Source organism: Hylobates moloch, unplaced genomic scaffold (genome assembly GCF_009828535.3).
Source record: "Hylobates moloch isolate HMO894 unplaced genomic scaffold, HMol_V3 SCAFFOLD_2, whole genome shotgun sequence".
NCBI lineage: Eukaryota > Metazoa > Chordata > Mammalia > Primates > Hylobatidae > Hylobates > Hylobates moloch.
The window spans coordinates 46,357,691-46,373,129 of record NW_026652277.1 but is presented as its reverse complement, the minus strand read 5'-3'; the positions used below and the strand labels follow the sequence as shown (position 1 = coordinate 46,373,129).

Below are 15,439 nucleotides of genomic sequence, written 5' to 3'. Positions count from 1 at the left end.
TTTTCATGTGTCTTTGGGCTCCATAAATGTCTTCTTTTGGGAAGTGTCTGTTCATATCCTTTGCCCACTTTTTGATGGGGTTGTTTGTTTTTTTCTTGTATATTTGTTGGAGTTCATTGTAGATTCTGGATATTAGCCCTTTGTGAGATGAGTAGATTGCAAAAATTTTTTCCCATTCTGTAGGTTGCCTGTTCAATCTGATGGTAGTTTCTTTTGCTGTGCAGAAGCTCTTTAGTTTAATTAGATCCCATTTGTCAATTTTGGCTTTTGTTGCCATTGCTTTTGGTGTTTTAGACATGAAGTCCTTGCCCATGCCTATGTCCTGAATGGTATTGCCTAGGTTTTCTTCTAGGGTTTTTACGGTTTTAGGTCAGTTGGTATGTTTTTTAAGTGTTAATGGCAAGTAAATGGCTAGGATAATGAAGGCTAAGGAAATAGCTCACAGTCATACAGCTTGCAAGTGCTAGGGCCCAGATATTTAACCTAAAAATTCAGGCCTACTCATTTTACACCACACCAGGATCACTGTTGCAACTGATTACATAAACAAAACATGTATGATTCATTTATTCATTCTGCAAATGTTTGATGAGAGCCTACCGATATGGTTTGGATATTTGTCCCCTTCAAATCTCATGTTAAAATGTAATCCCCAGTGCCGGAGGTGGGGCCTGGTGGGAGGTGTTTGGGTCGTGGAGGCAGATCCCTTGTGTCTTGGTGTTGCCCTCACTATAGTGAGTGAGTTCTTGTGAGATCTGGTTGCTTAGAAGTGTGTGGCACCTTCCCTGCTTTCTCTCTTGCTCCCACTCTGGCCGTGTGAGTTGCCTGCTCCTCCCTTGCTTTCTACCATAATTGTAAGCTTCCTGAGTCCCTCACCAGAAGCAGATGCCTGAGCCACATTTCTTGTACTGTCTGCAGAACCATGAGCCAGTTATACCTCTTTTCTCTATAAATTACCCAGCCTCAAGTATTTCTTTATACCATCACAAGAACTGCCTAATACACCGACCCTATGTCAGATACTATTGTGAGTTCTGCAGTACAGCAGTGAACAGGAGACAATTCCAATGGTGTGCTGGTTAATGTTCAACAACTGGCTGGGGAGGAGAAAAAATGGGAAGGGCGCCTATTTGCAGTATTTACACATTTCTGTAACATAAATACTCCGATCATGACAGATTTTAAGTTACCAACTTGGCATCATTAAACTTTGAGTTGGAAAGTTGTGCATGTTCAGCTCTTGTGAGCCTATGTGAACTGGCCCCAGCAAGACACTGAAAAAAATCTGGTTCATGTGCAAAATGCATTCAAGTGGAGAGAGAGAAGCAAAATTCCAGACCAGCAACATATATAGAACGTTAGATACTGATGTATTATGGAGGCAGGGAAGTTGGGTATGCAGTCAGGTAGTTAGGACAATTTTGTAAAGGATTGTCAGGAAAGATTTGCTTAAAAATGACATTTCAGCGAAGCCCTGAAGATGGTTAAGGAATGGCCCAAGTGGATAACAGAAGAACATTTTGGGATAGAAGTTTCTAGGGGGCTAGATAATAAAGGCTTGGGGATTTATTATAAGGATTTTAATTTTTGCTGAGTGAGATGGGAAGACATTGAAAGGTCTTTCTCTTTTGTCTTAGTTTTAGTCAAGGAGTGACATGATCTCACTTATATTTTTCAAAGACAATTCTTTCTAATGTTTTAAGAGTAAACCACTTGGGGGTGGGCAAAAGTAGAAGCTCTTACAATAATTTAAGCAAGAGATAAGGGTATCTTTCAGGGTGGTAGTGGAGAAATAGTGAGAATCAGCGAGATTCCAGTTATGTTTTAATTATAGAGTCAACAGAATTTGCTCACAGCTTGAATATGGAGTGTGACCCAAAAGATGATTCCAAGGATTTTATTATAAGTGGAAGAGTGAAGTTATCAGTTACTGAACTGGAGTAAACAATGGGAAGAGTAATTTTAGAGGATAGATGAGGTGTTGCTTTGAAATGGGTACAGTCTGATATGCCTATTTGACATCTAAGTGGAGACGTAGAATAGACAGTTGAATATGAGTCCAGTTCCAGGAAAATGTTTGGGTTGGAGATAAAACTGTGTGATATTCATGATAATGATAATATTTAAAGCACTGGGACTCAGTGGGAGCACCAGAGAGTGAGTGTAAATTTATTTAAAATTTAATCATCTATTTAACAAACACATGTTCTAGTACTGCTCTCAGTGCTTTGCAAGTATAAACTCATTTAATTCTCATACCAAGCCTAAAATGTAGGTATTATTATTTCCTCCTTTTATAAATAAATAAACTGAAGCACATAGAGATCAAGTAACTTGCCCAAGGTCACAAGTAAATGGCTAATAAGGGATAGAAATGGAATTTCTAACCAAGGCTGTCTAGCACTGGAGTTCTTATTAGAGAAGTTGTCTAATGGCCTGAGATTTCAGAAACTGCAACAATTACAGGTTAGGGAGATGAGAGAGATCAGTAAATCTTATTCATTGCAGGCAACACATTTTACTTTCTCATAGAAAATCTATGTTCAAGGAAAGTACATACAGTAGTTATAGACAGTATATGCAAAAACAATGTTTTGTTTCCCTTTATGCTTTTCTATATTTTCTATAATAAGCAAATATTAATTCTAGAACCAGGAAGGATTGCATTCAAATAAAGCAAAAGAGTTATTTTAAAAATCTTGTTTCAATGATGCATGTCATTCTCTATTTAAAACACAGCTCAAAGAGAAGGTGCAATGATAATCATACTGAAAAATGGAAGGGAAGCTCTCTGCTTAAGTATGAATAAGGTAACATACAATTTTTTGCCAAAACTAGAACAATTCTTGAGAGTAAAAGAGAGCACTATCAATTATATACGACAACAGGGTTAAGTTAGAACTGTTTTAAACATACTTGAAGTTTATGTAGGTGCCCTAGGGAGCCTTCTCCTTAAAGATAGGGTTCTCATAAATACAAAGAAGTCAACTCTTATCTAGTCCATGCACACTACCAAACGTTGTTGCCACCTTCTTACTTTCCCTTCTAGGTTAAATATACCGTTGTTTGTCATTATTGTTGGTTAACATTTTTACTATTATAAGTACTGGTTAGAATTAGGCATCAGAAAACAAACTGCGTACCACCTGTATATTATTATAGTGGGTTTAGAGATACTCTATTTGAGGCTAATCAGTTCTTATGATGAGAAATAATAATACAGTAGTCTCCCCTTATATTCAGAGAATACATTTTAAGACCCCCAGTGGATGCCCGAAACCACAGATAGCACTGAACCCTATACATATATACCTATGATAAAGTTTAATTTATAAGTTAGGCACAGTAAGATATTAACAACAATAACTAATAAAAAATAGAACAATTAAGTAAAATAAAAGTTACTTGAACACGAGCACTGTGATACCACAACAGTCAATCTGATAACAGAGATGGTTGTTATGTAATTCACTGGCAGGTGGCATTATATGGACGTGCTGCACAACCTAAGTGGGATGGAGCAAGATGGCACAAGATTTCTTCACACTACTCAGAACAGCGTGCAATCTAAAACTCATGAGTTGGAATTTTCAATTTAATATTTTGAGGACCACAGTTAACAGTGGGTGACTGAAACTGTGGAAACCGAAACCACAGATAAGGGGGGAATACTGTACAGAATGAAGCTATTTTTATGGTTAAAGCCCCATTTCAAGGATTTGAAAACAAATACTAAAATCTTTAAGTGTAAATATAATCAAAGAAGAAATCGCTTTATAATAAAACTAGAAAAAATTACCTTTATTCCCATTCTAACTTAAATGAATTAGAAACAAAACACCTATTCACTTCCATTTCCTAAACTACTTTTTTAAAAAATTATACTTTAAGTTCTGGGATACATGTGCAGAACATGAAGGTTTGTTACACAGGTATACATGTGCCGTGGTGGTTTGCTGCACCCATCAATCCATCATCTACGTTAGGTGTTTCTCCTAATTCTATCCCTCTGGACATGCCCTGGTGTGTGATATTCCCCTCCCTGTGTCCATGTGTTCTCATTGTTCAGCTCCCACATGTGAGTGAGAACATGGGGTGTTTGGCTTTCTGTTCCTGTTAGTTTGCTAAGAATGATGGTTTCCAGCTTCATCCGTGTCCCTGCAAAAGACATGAACTCATCCTTTTTATGGCTGCATAGTATTCCATGGTGTGTTTGTGGCATATTTTCTTTATCCAGTCTATTACTGATGGGCATTTGGTTTGGTTGCAAGTCTTGCTATTGTGAACACTGCTACTATAAACATACCTGTGCATGTGTCTTCATAGTTGAATGATTAGAATCCTTTGGACATATACCCAGTAATGGGATTGCTGGGTCAAATGGTGTTTCTGGTTCTAGATCCTTGAGGAATCACCACACTGTCTTCCACAATGGTTGACCTAATTTACACTCCCACCAACAGTGTAAAAGCTTTCCTATTTCTCCACATCCTCTCCATCATCTGTTGTTTCCTAACTTTTTAATGCTCACCATTCTAACTGGCATGAGATGTTATCTCATTGTGGTTTTGATTTGCATTTCTCCAATGACCAGTGATGAAGGACTTTTTTTCATATGTTTGTTGTCCACAAAAATGTATTCTTTTGAGAAGTGACTGTTCATATCATTTGCCCATTTTTTGATGCAGTTGTTTGTTATTTTCTCATAAATTTAAGTTCTTTATAGATTCTGGACATTAGCCCTTTGTCAGATGGATACATTGCAAAAATGTTCCCCCATTCTGTGGGTTGCCTGTTCACTCTGGTGATAATTTCTTTTGCTGTACAGAAGCTCTCTAGTTTAACTAGATCCTATTTGTCAATTTTGGCTTTTGTTGCCATTGCCTTTGGTGTTTTAGTCATGAAGTCTTTGCCCATGCCTATGTCCTGAATGATATTACCTAGGTTTTCTTCTACAGTTTTTATGATTTTTATGGTTTTAGGTCTTACATTTAAGTCTTTAATCCATCTTGAGTTAATCTTTGTATAAGGTGTAAGGAAGGGGTCCAGTTTCAGTTTTCTGCATATGGCTAGCCAGTTTTCCCAACACCATTAATTAAATAGGGAATCCTTTCCCCATGGCTTATTTTTGTTGAAGATCAGATGGTTGTAGATATGGGGCATTATTTCTGAGGCCTCTGTTCTGTTCCATTGGCCTACATATTTGTTTTGGTACCAGCACCATGCTGTTTTGGTTACTGTAGCCTTGTAGTATAGTTTGAAGTCAGGTAGCGTGATGCCTCCAGTGTTGTTCTTTTTGCTTAGGATTGTCTTGGCTTTACGGGCTCTTTTTTGGTTCCATACGAAATTTAAAGTAGTTTTTTCTAACTCTTTGAAGAATGTCAAAGGTAGTTTGATGGGAATAGCATTGAATCTATAAATTACTTTGGGCAGTATGGCCATTTTCACAATATTGATTCTTCCTATCCATGAGCATGGAATGTTTTGTTTTTCCATTTGTTTGTGTCCTCTCTTATTTCCTTCAGCCATGTTTTGTAGTTCTCCTTGAAGAGGTCATTCGCATCCCTTTTAATTGTATTCCTAGGTATTTTATTCTCTTTGTAGCAATTGTGAATGGGAGTTCACCCATGATTTGGCTCTCCGTTTGTCTATTATCGGTATATAGAAATGCTTGTGATATTTGCACATTGACTTTGTATCTTGAGACTTTGCTGAATTTGCTCATCAGCTTAAGGAGATTTTGTACTGAGACGATGGGGTTTTCTAAATATAAAATCATGCCATCTGCAAACAGAGAAAATGTGACTTCTTCTCTTCTTATTTCAGTACGCTTTATTTCTTTCTCTTGCCTGATTGCCCTGGTCAGAACTTCCAATACTCTGCTGAATAGGAGTGCTGAGAGAGGACATCCTTGTCTTCTGCTGGTTTTCAAAGGGAATTATTCCAGCTTTTCCCATTCAGTGTGATACCGGCTGTGGAACTGTCATAAATAGCTCTTACTGTTTTGAGATACGTTCCATCAGTGCCTAGTTTATTGAGAGTTTTTAGCATGAACGGTGTTGAATTTTATCGAAGGCCTTTTCTGCATCTATTGAGATAATCATGTGGTTTTTGTCATTGGTTCTGTTTCTGTGATGGATTACATTTATTGATTTGCATATGTTGAACCACCCTTGCATCCCAGGGATGAAGCCAACTTGGTCATGGTGGATAAGCTTTTTGATGTGCTGCTGGATTCGGTTTGCCAGTATTTTATTGAGGATTTTTACATTGATGTTCATCAGGGATACTGCCCTGAAATTTTCTTTTTATGCTGTGTCTCTGCCAGGTTTTGGTATCAGTATGATGCTGGCCTCATAAAATGAGTAGGAAGGAGTCTCTCTTTTTCTATTGTCTGGAATAGTTTCAGAAGGAATGATACCAGCTCCTCTGTACCTCTGGTAGAATTCAGCTGTCAATCTGTCTGGTCCTGGGCTTTTTTTGGTTGGTAGGCTATTAATTACTGCCTCAATTTCAGCACTTGTTATTGGTCTATTCAGGGATTCGACTTCTTCCTGGTTTAGTCTTGGGAGGGTGTATGTGTCCAGGAATTTAACCATTTTTTTCTAGATTTTCAAGTTTATTTGCATAGAGGTGTTTATAGTATTCTCTGAAGGTAGTTTCTATTTCTGTGGGATCAGTGGTGATATCCCCTTCTTCATTTTTTATTGTGTCTATTTGATTGTTCTTTCTTTTCCTCTTTATTATTCTGGTTAGCAGTCTATCTAATTTGTTAACCTTTTCAAAAAAACCAGCTCCTGGATTCCATGATTTTTTGAAGGGTTTTTCGTGTATCTATCCTTCAGTTCTGCTCTGATCTTAGTTATTTCTTGTCCTCTGCTATCTTTTGAAATTGTTTACTCTTGCTTCTCTAGTTCTTTTAATTATGATGTTAGGATGTCAATTTTAGATCTTTTTCACTTTCTCCTGTGGGCATTTAGTGCTATAAATTTCCCTCTAACCACTGCTTTAGCTGTCTCCCAGAGATTCTGGTATATTGTGTCTTTGTTCTCCTCAATTTCAAATAACTGATTTATTTCTGCCCTAATTTTGTTATTTACCCAGTAGTCATTTAGGAGCAGGTAGTTTAGTATCTATGTAGTTCTGTGGTTTTGAGTGAGTTTTTTAATCCTGCATTCTAATTTGATTGCAATGTGGTCTGAAAGACTGTTTGTTATGATTTCTATTCTTTTGCATCTGCTGAGGAGTGTTTTACTTCCAATTATGTGGTCAATTTTAGAATAAGTGCTACGTGGTGCTGAGAATGTATATTCTGCTGATTTGGGGTGGAAAGTTCTGTAGATGTCTATTAGGTCCACTTGGTCCAGAGCTGCATTCAAGTCCTGAATATCCTTGTTAATCTTCTGCCTGATTGATCTGTCTGATATTGACAATGGGGTGTCAAATTCTCCCACTATTATTGTGTGAGAGTCTAAGCCTCTTTGTAGGTCTCTAAGAACTTGCCTTATGAATCTAAGTGTTCCTGTACTGGGTGCATATAAATTTAAGATAGTTAGCTCTTCTTGTTGCATTGACCCCTTTACCTTTATGTAATGCCTTTCTTTGTCTTTTTTGATCTTTATCAGAGACTAGGATTACAACCCGTGCTTTTTTTTTTTTTTTTTTTTTGCTTTCTATTTGTTTGGTAACTATTCCTCCATCCCATTATTTTGAGCCTATGTGTGTCTTTGCATGTGAGATGGGTCTCCTGAATACAGCACACCGATGGGTCTTGACTGTATCCAATTTTGACTCTATCCAATTTGCCAGTCTGTGTCTTTTGATTGGGGCATTTAGCCTGTTTACCTTTAAGATAATATTGTTATGTGTGAATTTGATCCTGTCATTATGATGTCAGCTGGTTATTTTGCCCATTAGTTGATGCAGTTTCTTCATAGTGTTGATGGTCTTTACAATTTGGTATGCTTTTTAAGTGGCTGGTACCAATTGTTCCTTTCCATATTTAGTGCTCCTTTCAGGAGCTCTTGTAAGGCAGGCCTGGTGGTGACAGAATCTCTCAGCATTTGCTTGTCTGTAAAGGATTTTATTTCTCCTTCACTTATGAAGCTTAATTTGGCTGGATATGAAATTCTGGGTTGAAAATTCTTTTCTTTAAGAATGTTGAATATTGCCCCCTACTCTCTTCTGGCTTGTAGGGTTTCTGCAGAAATATTTGCTGTTAGTCTGATCGGCTTCCCTTTATGGGTAACCCAACCTTTCTCTCTGGCTGCCCTTACCATTTTTTCCTTCATTTCAAACTTGGTGCATCTGACGATTATATATCTTGTGGCTGGTCTTCTCAAGGAGTATCTTTGTGGTGTTTTCTGTATTTCCTGGATATGAATGTTGGCCTCTCTTGCTAGGTTGGGGAAGTTCTCCTGGATAATATCCTAAAGAGTGTTTTCAACTTGGTTCCATTCTCCCTGTTACTTTCAGGTACACCAATCAAACATAGGTTTGGCCTTTTCACATAGTCTCATATTTCTTGGCGGCTTTGTTCGTTCTTTTTCGTTCTTTTTTCTCTAATCTTGTCTTCACACTTTATTTCATTAAGTTGATCTTCAATCTCTGATATCCTTTCTTCCACATCGATTTGGCTATTGATATTTGTGTATGCTTCACGAATTTCTCATGCTGTGTGTTTCAGCTCCATCAGGTCATTTATGTTCTTTTCTAAACCGGTTATTCTAGTTAGGAATTCCTTTAACCTTTTTTCAAGGTTCTTAACTTCCTTGCATTGAGTTAGAACATGCTCCTGTAGCTTGGAGGAGTTTGTTTTTACCCACCTTCTGAAGCCTACTTCTGTCAATTCGTCAAACTCATTCTCCATCCAGCTTTGTTCCCTTGCTGGTGAGGATGTGATCCTTTGGAGGAGAAGAGGCATTCTGGTTTTTGGAATTTTCGGGCTTTTTGCGATGGTTTTTCCACATTTTTGTGGATTTATCTGCCTTTGGTTTTTGATGCTGATGACCTTCAGATGGGGTTTTTGTGTGAATCTCCTTTTTGTTGATGTTGATGCTATTCCTTTCAGTTTGTTAGTTTTCCTTCTAACGGGCCCCTCTGCTGCAGCTCTGCTGGAGTTTGCTGGAGGTCCAGATCCTGTTTGCCTGAGTATCACCAGCAGAGACTGCAGAATAGCAAAGACTGCATCTGTTCCTTCCTCTGGAAGCTTTTTTCAGAGGGGCACCCGCCAGATGCCAGCTGGAGCTCTCCTGTATGAGGTGTCTGTCGACCCTTGCTGGGCGGTGTGGGGTCAGGGACCCACTTAAGGAGATAGTCTGTCCCTTAGCAGAGCTCGATTGCTGTGCTGGGAGATCTGCTGCTCCCTTCAGAGCTGGCAGGCAGGAACGTGTAAGTCTGCTGAAGCTGTGCCCACAGCTGCCCCTTCACCCAGGTACTCTGTCCCAGGGAGATAGGAGTTTCATCTATAAGTCCCTGACCAAGGCTGCTGCCTTTCTTTCAGAGATGCCCTGCCCAGAGAGGTGGAATCTAGAGAGGCAGTCTGGCTATACCGGCTTTGCTGAGCTGTGGTGGCCTCTGCCCAGTTCGAACTTTCCAGCAGCTTTGTTTACACTGTGAGGGGAAAACTGTCTATTCAAGCCTCAGTAATGGCAGACGCCCCTCCCCCCACCAAGCTTGAGCATCCCAGGTCGACTTCATACTGCTGTGCTGTCAGTGAGAATTTTCAAGCCAGTGGATCTTAGCTTGCTGGGCTCCATGGGGGTGGGATCCCCTAAGCTACATGACTTGGCTCCCTGGCTTCAGCCCCATTTCAGGGGGGCTGAATGGTTCTGTCTTGCTGGTGTTCCAGGCAGCACTGGGTATGAAAAGAATCTCTTGTAGCTAGCTTGGTGTCTGCCCAAACAGCCGCCCCATTTTGTGCTTGAAACCCAGGACCCTTGTGGTGTAGACATCTGAGGGAATCTGCAGGTTGCGAAGACCATGGAAAAAGCGTAGCGTCTGGGCAGAGTGCACCGTTCCTCACGGTACGGTCCCTCATGGCTTCCCTTGGCTAGGGGAGGGAGTTCCCTGACCCCTTGCGCTTCCTGGGTGAGGCGACACCCCACCCTGCTTCAGCTTGCCCTCTGTGGGCTGCACCCACTGTCTAACCATTCCCAGTGAGATGAACCAGTTACCTCAGGTGGAAATGCAGAAATCACTCGTCTTCTGTGTTGATTTCGCTGGGAGCTGGAGACTGGGGCTGTTTCTTTTCGGCCATCTTGCCAGCTCCTAATTCTAAACTACTTTTAATATGATATAAATACTGACTTTGGTGTGGAATGTATGCAAATGGCATGTCAAAGTAGAAATACAAGGGAATATACTGTACCTTGTTTTACCTGTAAGGAACACACACCTGACAAAAGGCAATTTTCACATCCAATGTTGGTTCACTGCAGTAATATAAGAAATGAAGGCTCATAAATACCTAGAAGAAAAAGAAATGGAGCATAAATTTTCAAATCACTAATTTTTCATTATATAACAATATAGATTTTGGCACAATTTGAGTTATGTGCAAAGTACCATGCACAACGTATCTCCAACATAATCCTTATCTTGATCTGTACTATACCTTTCACAAATTGTATTTAATAATGAAATAAGGTTAAAATGTCCTATCTTTTATAACGATCAATTCCATCACACTCATAAAGATTAGATATAAGAAAGTGGACATACCTAATAATTTAAAGGGAAATACATCCTGTTATAAAGTATTTTCAGTTCTTAACATTTAATTTACAAAAAAACCCCTCAAACATATGCTCAACAGGATATATATATATTTATTGTAGAATAAAAGAACTATTAAATAAAATATAATTTATAATAGAATTCTATATAGGACTTGGAGTAATTATATTACAGCTTAGTGTATCGGTATAGATAAATTTTTCAAACATGATATTGACGGAGAAAAGCAGTTTGTAACAGATATAAAGAATATACTATATTTGTGTGAAATTTTAAAATTACAAAATATACAAAAATGATTATATATTGCTTTTAAGTACATATAATTGTGGAGTAAAAAGTATTAGGCACCATATTAACATAAGTTTAATCTTGGTGGGAAGTACAAAAATTCAATTATATCATTTTCTGTATGTTCAAAATATTCTATAAGTTGCAAAGTTTTAAGAAGAGGAAAAGTTATCTAATGATAGTAATGCCAAATTAGGTACTAAGTTATTTGAGAATGACACAGGAACATCAGAGAAACCCAAATAAATTTTTTTCAGTTCAATTAAACACACTTTGTTGAATGTTTATTGTGTGCAAAACGCACAATACTGTCAGATTAAACCATTTAAAAACACTATCAATATACGACTTCTGTTTTTGGCAAGGATTGATAGGTGTCCTGAAAATCACTATCAGTGCAAAATCCCTAAAAATGTTAATATACAATACACAAAACATCTTTCAGAATGCATAGCTGAGTTGTCAAAAATAAAAGCATGAAAAGTTCTGAGAAGTTAGAAACAATGTGAAAGGATACATGCAGAGAAGTAAATGAGCTGAGGCCGCTGTTTGTCATAGGCCATCTGCTGATGTCTGATGACTAGAACTTTACTTCTTTTTTTATTTGTATTTTTTTATGATACTCCAAGTACTGGGATACATGTGCAGAACATGCAGGTTTGTTACATAGGTATACACGTGCCATGGTGGTTTGCTGCACCCATCAACCCATCATCCACATTAGATATTTCTCTGAATGCTATCCCTCCCCCAGGCCCCCACCCTGACAGCCCCCTGTGTGTGATGTTCCTCTCCCTGTGTCCATGTGTTCTCATTGTTCAACTTCCACTTATGAGTGAGAACACGCAGTGTTTGGTTTTTGGTTCCTGTGTTAGTTTGCTGAGAATGATGGTTTCCAGCTTCATCTGTGTCCCTGCAAAGGACATGAACTCATACTCTTTATGGATGCATAGTATTGCATGGTGTATATGTGCCACATTTTCTTCATCCAGTCTATCACTGATGAGCATTTGGGTTGGTTGCAAGTCTTTGCTATTGTGAACAGTGCTGCAATAAACATACATGTGCATATGTCTTTATAGTAGAATGATTTATAATCCTTTGGATATATACCCAGTAATGGGACTGCTGGGTCAAATGGTATTTCTGGTTCTAGATCCTTGAGGAATCACCACACTGTCTTCCACAATGGTTGCACTAATTTACACTCCCACCAACAGTGTAAAAGCGTTCCTATTTCTCCACATCCTCTCCAGCATCTTTGTTTCCTGACTTTTTAATGATCGCCATTCTAACTGGCATGAGATGTTATCTCATTGTGGTTTTGATTTGCATTTCTCTAATGACTAGTGATGATGAGCTTTTTTTCATACGCTTGTTGGCTGCATAAATGTTTTCTTTTAAGAAGTGTCTGTTCATATCCTTCACTCACTTTTTGATGGGGTTTTATGATTTTTTCTTGTAAATTTGTTTAAGTTCTTTATAGATTCTGGATATTAGCCCTTTGTCAGATGGATACATTGCAAAAATTTTCTCCCATTCTGTAGGTTGCCTGTTCACTCTGAATGATAGTTTCTTTTGCTGTGCAGAAGCTCTTTAATTAGATCCCATTTGTCAATTTTGGCTTTTGTTGCCATTGCTTTTTGGTGTTTTAGTCATGAAGTCTTTGCCCATGCTTATGTCCTGAATGGTATTGCCTAGGTTTTCTTCTAGAGTTTTTATGGTTTTAGGTCTTATGTTTAAGTCTGTAATCCATCTCGAGCTAATTTTTGTATAAGTTGTAAGGAAGGAGTCCAGTTTCAGTTTTCTGCATATGGCTAGCCAGTTTTTCTAACACCATTTATTAAATAGGGAATCCTTTCCTCATGGCTTGTTTTTGTCAGGTTTGTCAAAGATCAGATGGTTGTAGATGTGTGGCATTATTTCTGAGGCCTCTGTTCTGTTCCATTGGTCTATATATTTGTTTTGGTACCAGCACCATGCTGTTTTGGTTACTATAGCCTTGTAGTACAGTTTGAAATCATGTAGCATGATGCCTCCAGCATTGTTCTTTTTGCTTAGGATTGTCTTGGCTATATGGGCTCTTTTTTGGTTCCATATGAAATTTAAAGTAGTTTTTTCTAATTCTGTGAAGAAAGTCATTGGTAGCTTGATGAGGAGAGCATTGATCTATAAATTACTTTGGGCAATATGGCCATTTTCACAATATTGATTCTTCCTATCCATGAGCATGGAATGCTTTTCCATTTGTTTGTGTCCTCTTTTATTTCCTTGAGCAGTGGTTCGTAGTTCTCCTTGCTCTTCAAGGTCCTTCATATCCCTTGTAAGTTGTTTTCCTAGGTATTTTGTTCTCTTTGTAGCAATTGTGAATGGGAGTTCACTCATGATTTGGCTCTCTGTCTACTATTGGTGTATAGGAATGCTTGTGATTTTTGCACATTGATTTTGCATCCTGAGACTTTGCTGAAGTTGCTTATCAGGTTAAGGAGATATGGGGCTGAGACAATAAGGTTTTCTAAATATACAATCATGTCATCTGCAAACAGAGATAATTTGCCAGCCATCTTGCCAGCCGTCTTGCCAGCCACTCAGAACTTCAGTTCTTAAAAGGTAGCATGCAGAGTACAGGAAACAAGATTTAGACCTATCTACAGTGGGAAATCATACTGGAAACACTGCATAAAGCTTACTATAGGAAGTTTTCAATAAACTTTAGGAGGAAGCAAAATAATCTGAGAGGGAAGGTCTGAATTGCAAGGAAAAATGTTTTGCATTGGAACTTCTGTAGGTTTTTTTAAATTTAAGGAAGACTGAAAGGATAAGAATATATAAGACATTCCTGAAGAAGAACAAGTGGCTGTTTGCCTAGATTATGTCAAGGTAAGCACTGCAAACATCTGAGGAAGGAAGAAACTATGCATTAAATCATGCTGATCCACCCCAATTAGTCATTATATGGGGATGGGGAGAAAGTAGATTCCTGTTGGAAGGCAATTCTCTATGGCCCTCTCATATTTCCACATGTTTTGCAAACAGAAACACTAGTTTGTTCCAGACTATCTTGCTAAGGATGATTATATAGCAGTCAGCCTTGAAAGATAGAGATAGTGTCTCCTTCTGGAGCAAAGGGTAGATCTAGTGACTATGGGGTGGGCTCTCTGGGGCAAAGGTCAGGCATGTTTACTGCCCATCACAAAAGATTTGGGTTCCTTTAGCTTGAGGTTTCTCTTCAATAATGCAACAGTGTGTGCCAGGGTCACCTGAACTTTACATCATCCTATGGGAACTGGGGCCCAAGGAACTGACATGAGTTCTGACATTCTAACTGCTGCTATTGCTCTGAGTAATAAAGACCCTCGTATCTGACCCAGGAGTCCTGTATCTTCTGCCAATATCCATGAAACTCTCAAAGGCTAACTTATGAACTTGCAAGTAAGGTAACATCTCAGACTCTCCAGCGTTCTTGACAATCCCTACCTCATGTTGTACACAAAAAATAATTCCAGACAGATCAGAAACTTCAGGAAAGGCCAAACTTTAAATAATATAGAAGAAAATATGGTTGACTGTTTCTGTGAAATAAATCATAAATAATATATATGCTAAGCTTTGAAAAATATATTAATAAAATAAACAATATTAAAATTAATAATCTGTTTATTAAAATATGTGATAATTGGTATAAAAAGTAGTCCACATGTTTGTACTAAAAATCAAAATACATATAAACCGTGAAAAATGTATTGAGAATCTATAAAAAGTTCCTTAAAAATCAAGAAGAAAGGACAAAGGACCAATATATAAATAAAACCCCCAAAATTGAAGAATTTCATGAAAAAAGAAAAATACGAGCACTCACAAATATATGTGTACCTTAAAATCATATTGAGATGCTATTTCATATCCTTCGAATTGTCAAAAGCTGAAGAGTATAATATACATTCAGTATTTGAAAGGAGGTTGATGAGAATATTTGTACATTACTAATAGGTGTGGCAATTGGAACAACTAAATTTAGAGGGAAAATACCATTATTTAGCAAACTTCTACATAGCCTACAACACAATAATTCCACATGTACACATATTCCTAGAGAAACTCTTATGTTTTTCTACCAGTATACACGTACAAGAAAGTTCATTAGAATATTTTTATAATAGCACAATAAATAATAAAAATGAACTCTGGGAAAAAAAACAAATATTCATAGAAAGAACAATGAATAAATAAATTGTGGTATTTTCCTTTAGTGGAATACCATATGGCAATGAAATAGTACAGGTGGATGAATTTTGAAAAATGCATATATCCCCGAAACACACATTCCAATGAACAGAGAATAGTCTGAAAACCCCATATGCCTTTTTTGGAAAATACTCCTCACCCTCCAAACAGTGTTCTAACTTCTTTC

General features: G+C 37.9%; 1 protein-coding gene across 7 annotated transcripts in view; it reads right to left on the bottom strand.

The window, feature by feature from the left end:
• Positions 1–15,439, bottom strand: part of MAPK10 (mitogen-activated protein kinase 10) — a 326,039-nt gene that overhangs the window by 156,246 nt on the left and 154,354 nt on the right. For 6 of the 7 annotated variants that reach the window (XM_058433145.1, XM_058433151.1, XM_058433134.1 and 3 more), the window contains exon 3: positions 10,397–10,468. In XM_058433145.1, the coding sequence (XP_058289128.1) occupies positions 10,397–10,462 (66 nt within the window). In that variant the 5' untranslated portion in view covers positions 10,463–10,468. Of the gene's footprint in view, positions 1–10,369; positions 10,469–15,439 lie in introns of all 7 variants that reach the window. The other variant, XM_032146272.2, reaches the window with a different exon arrangement.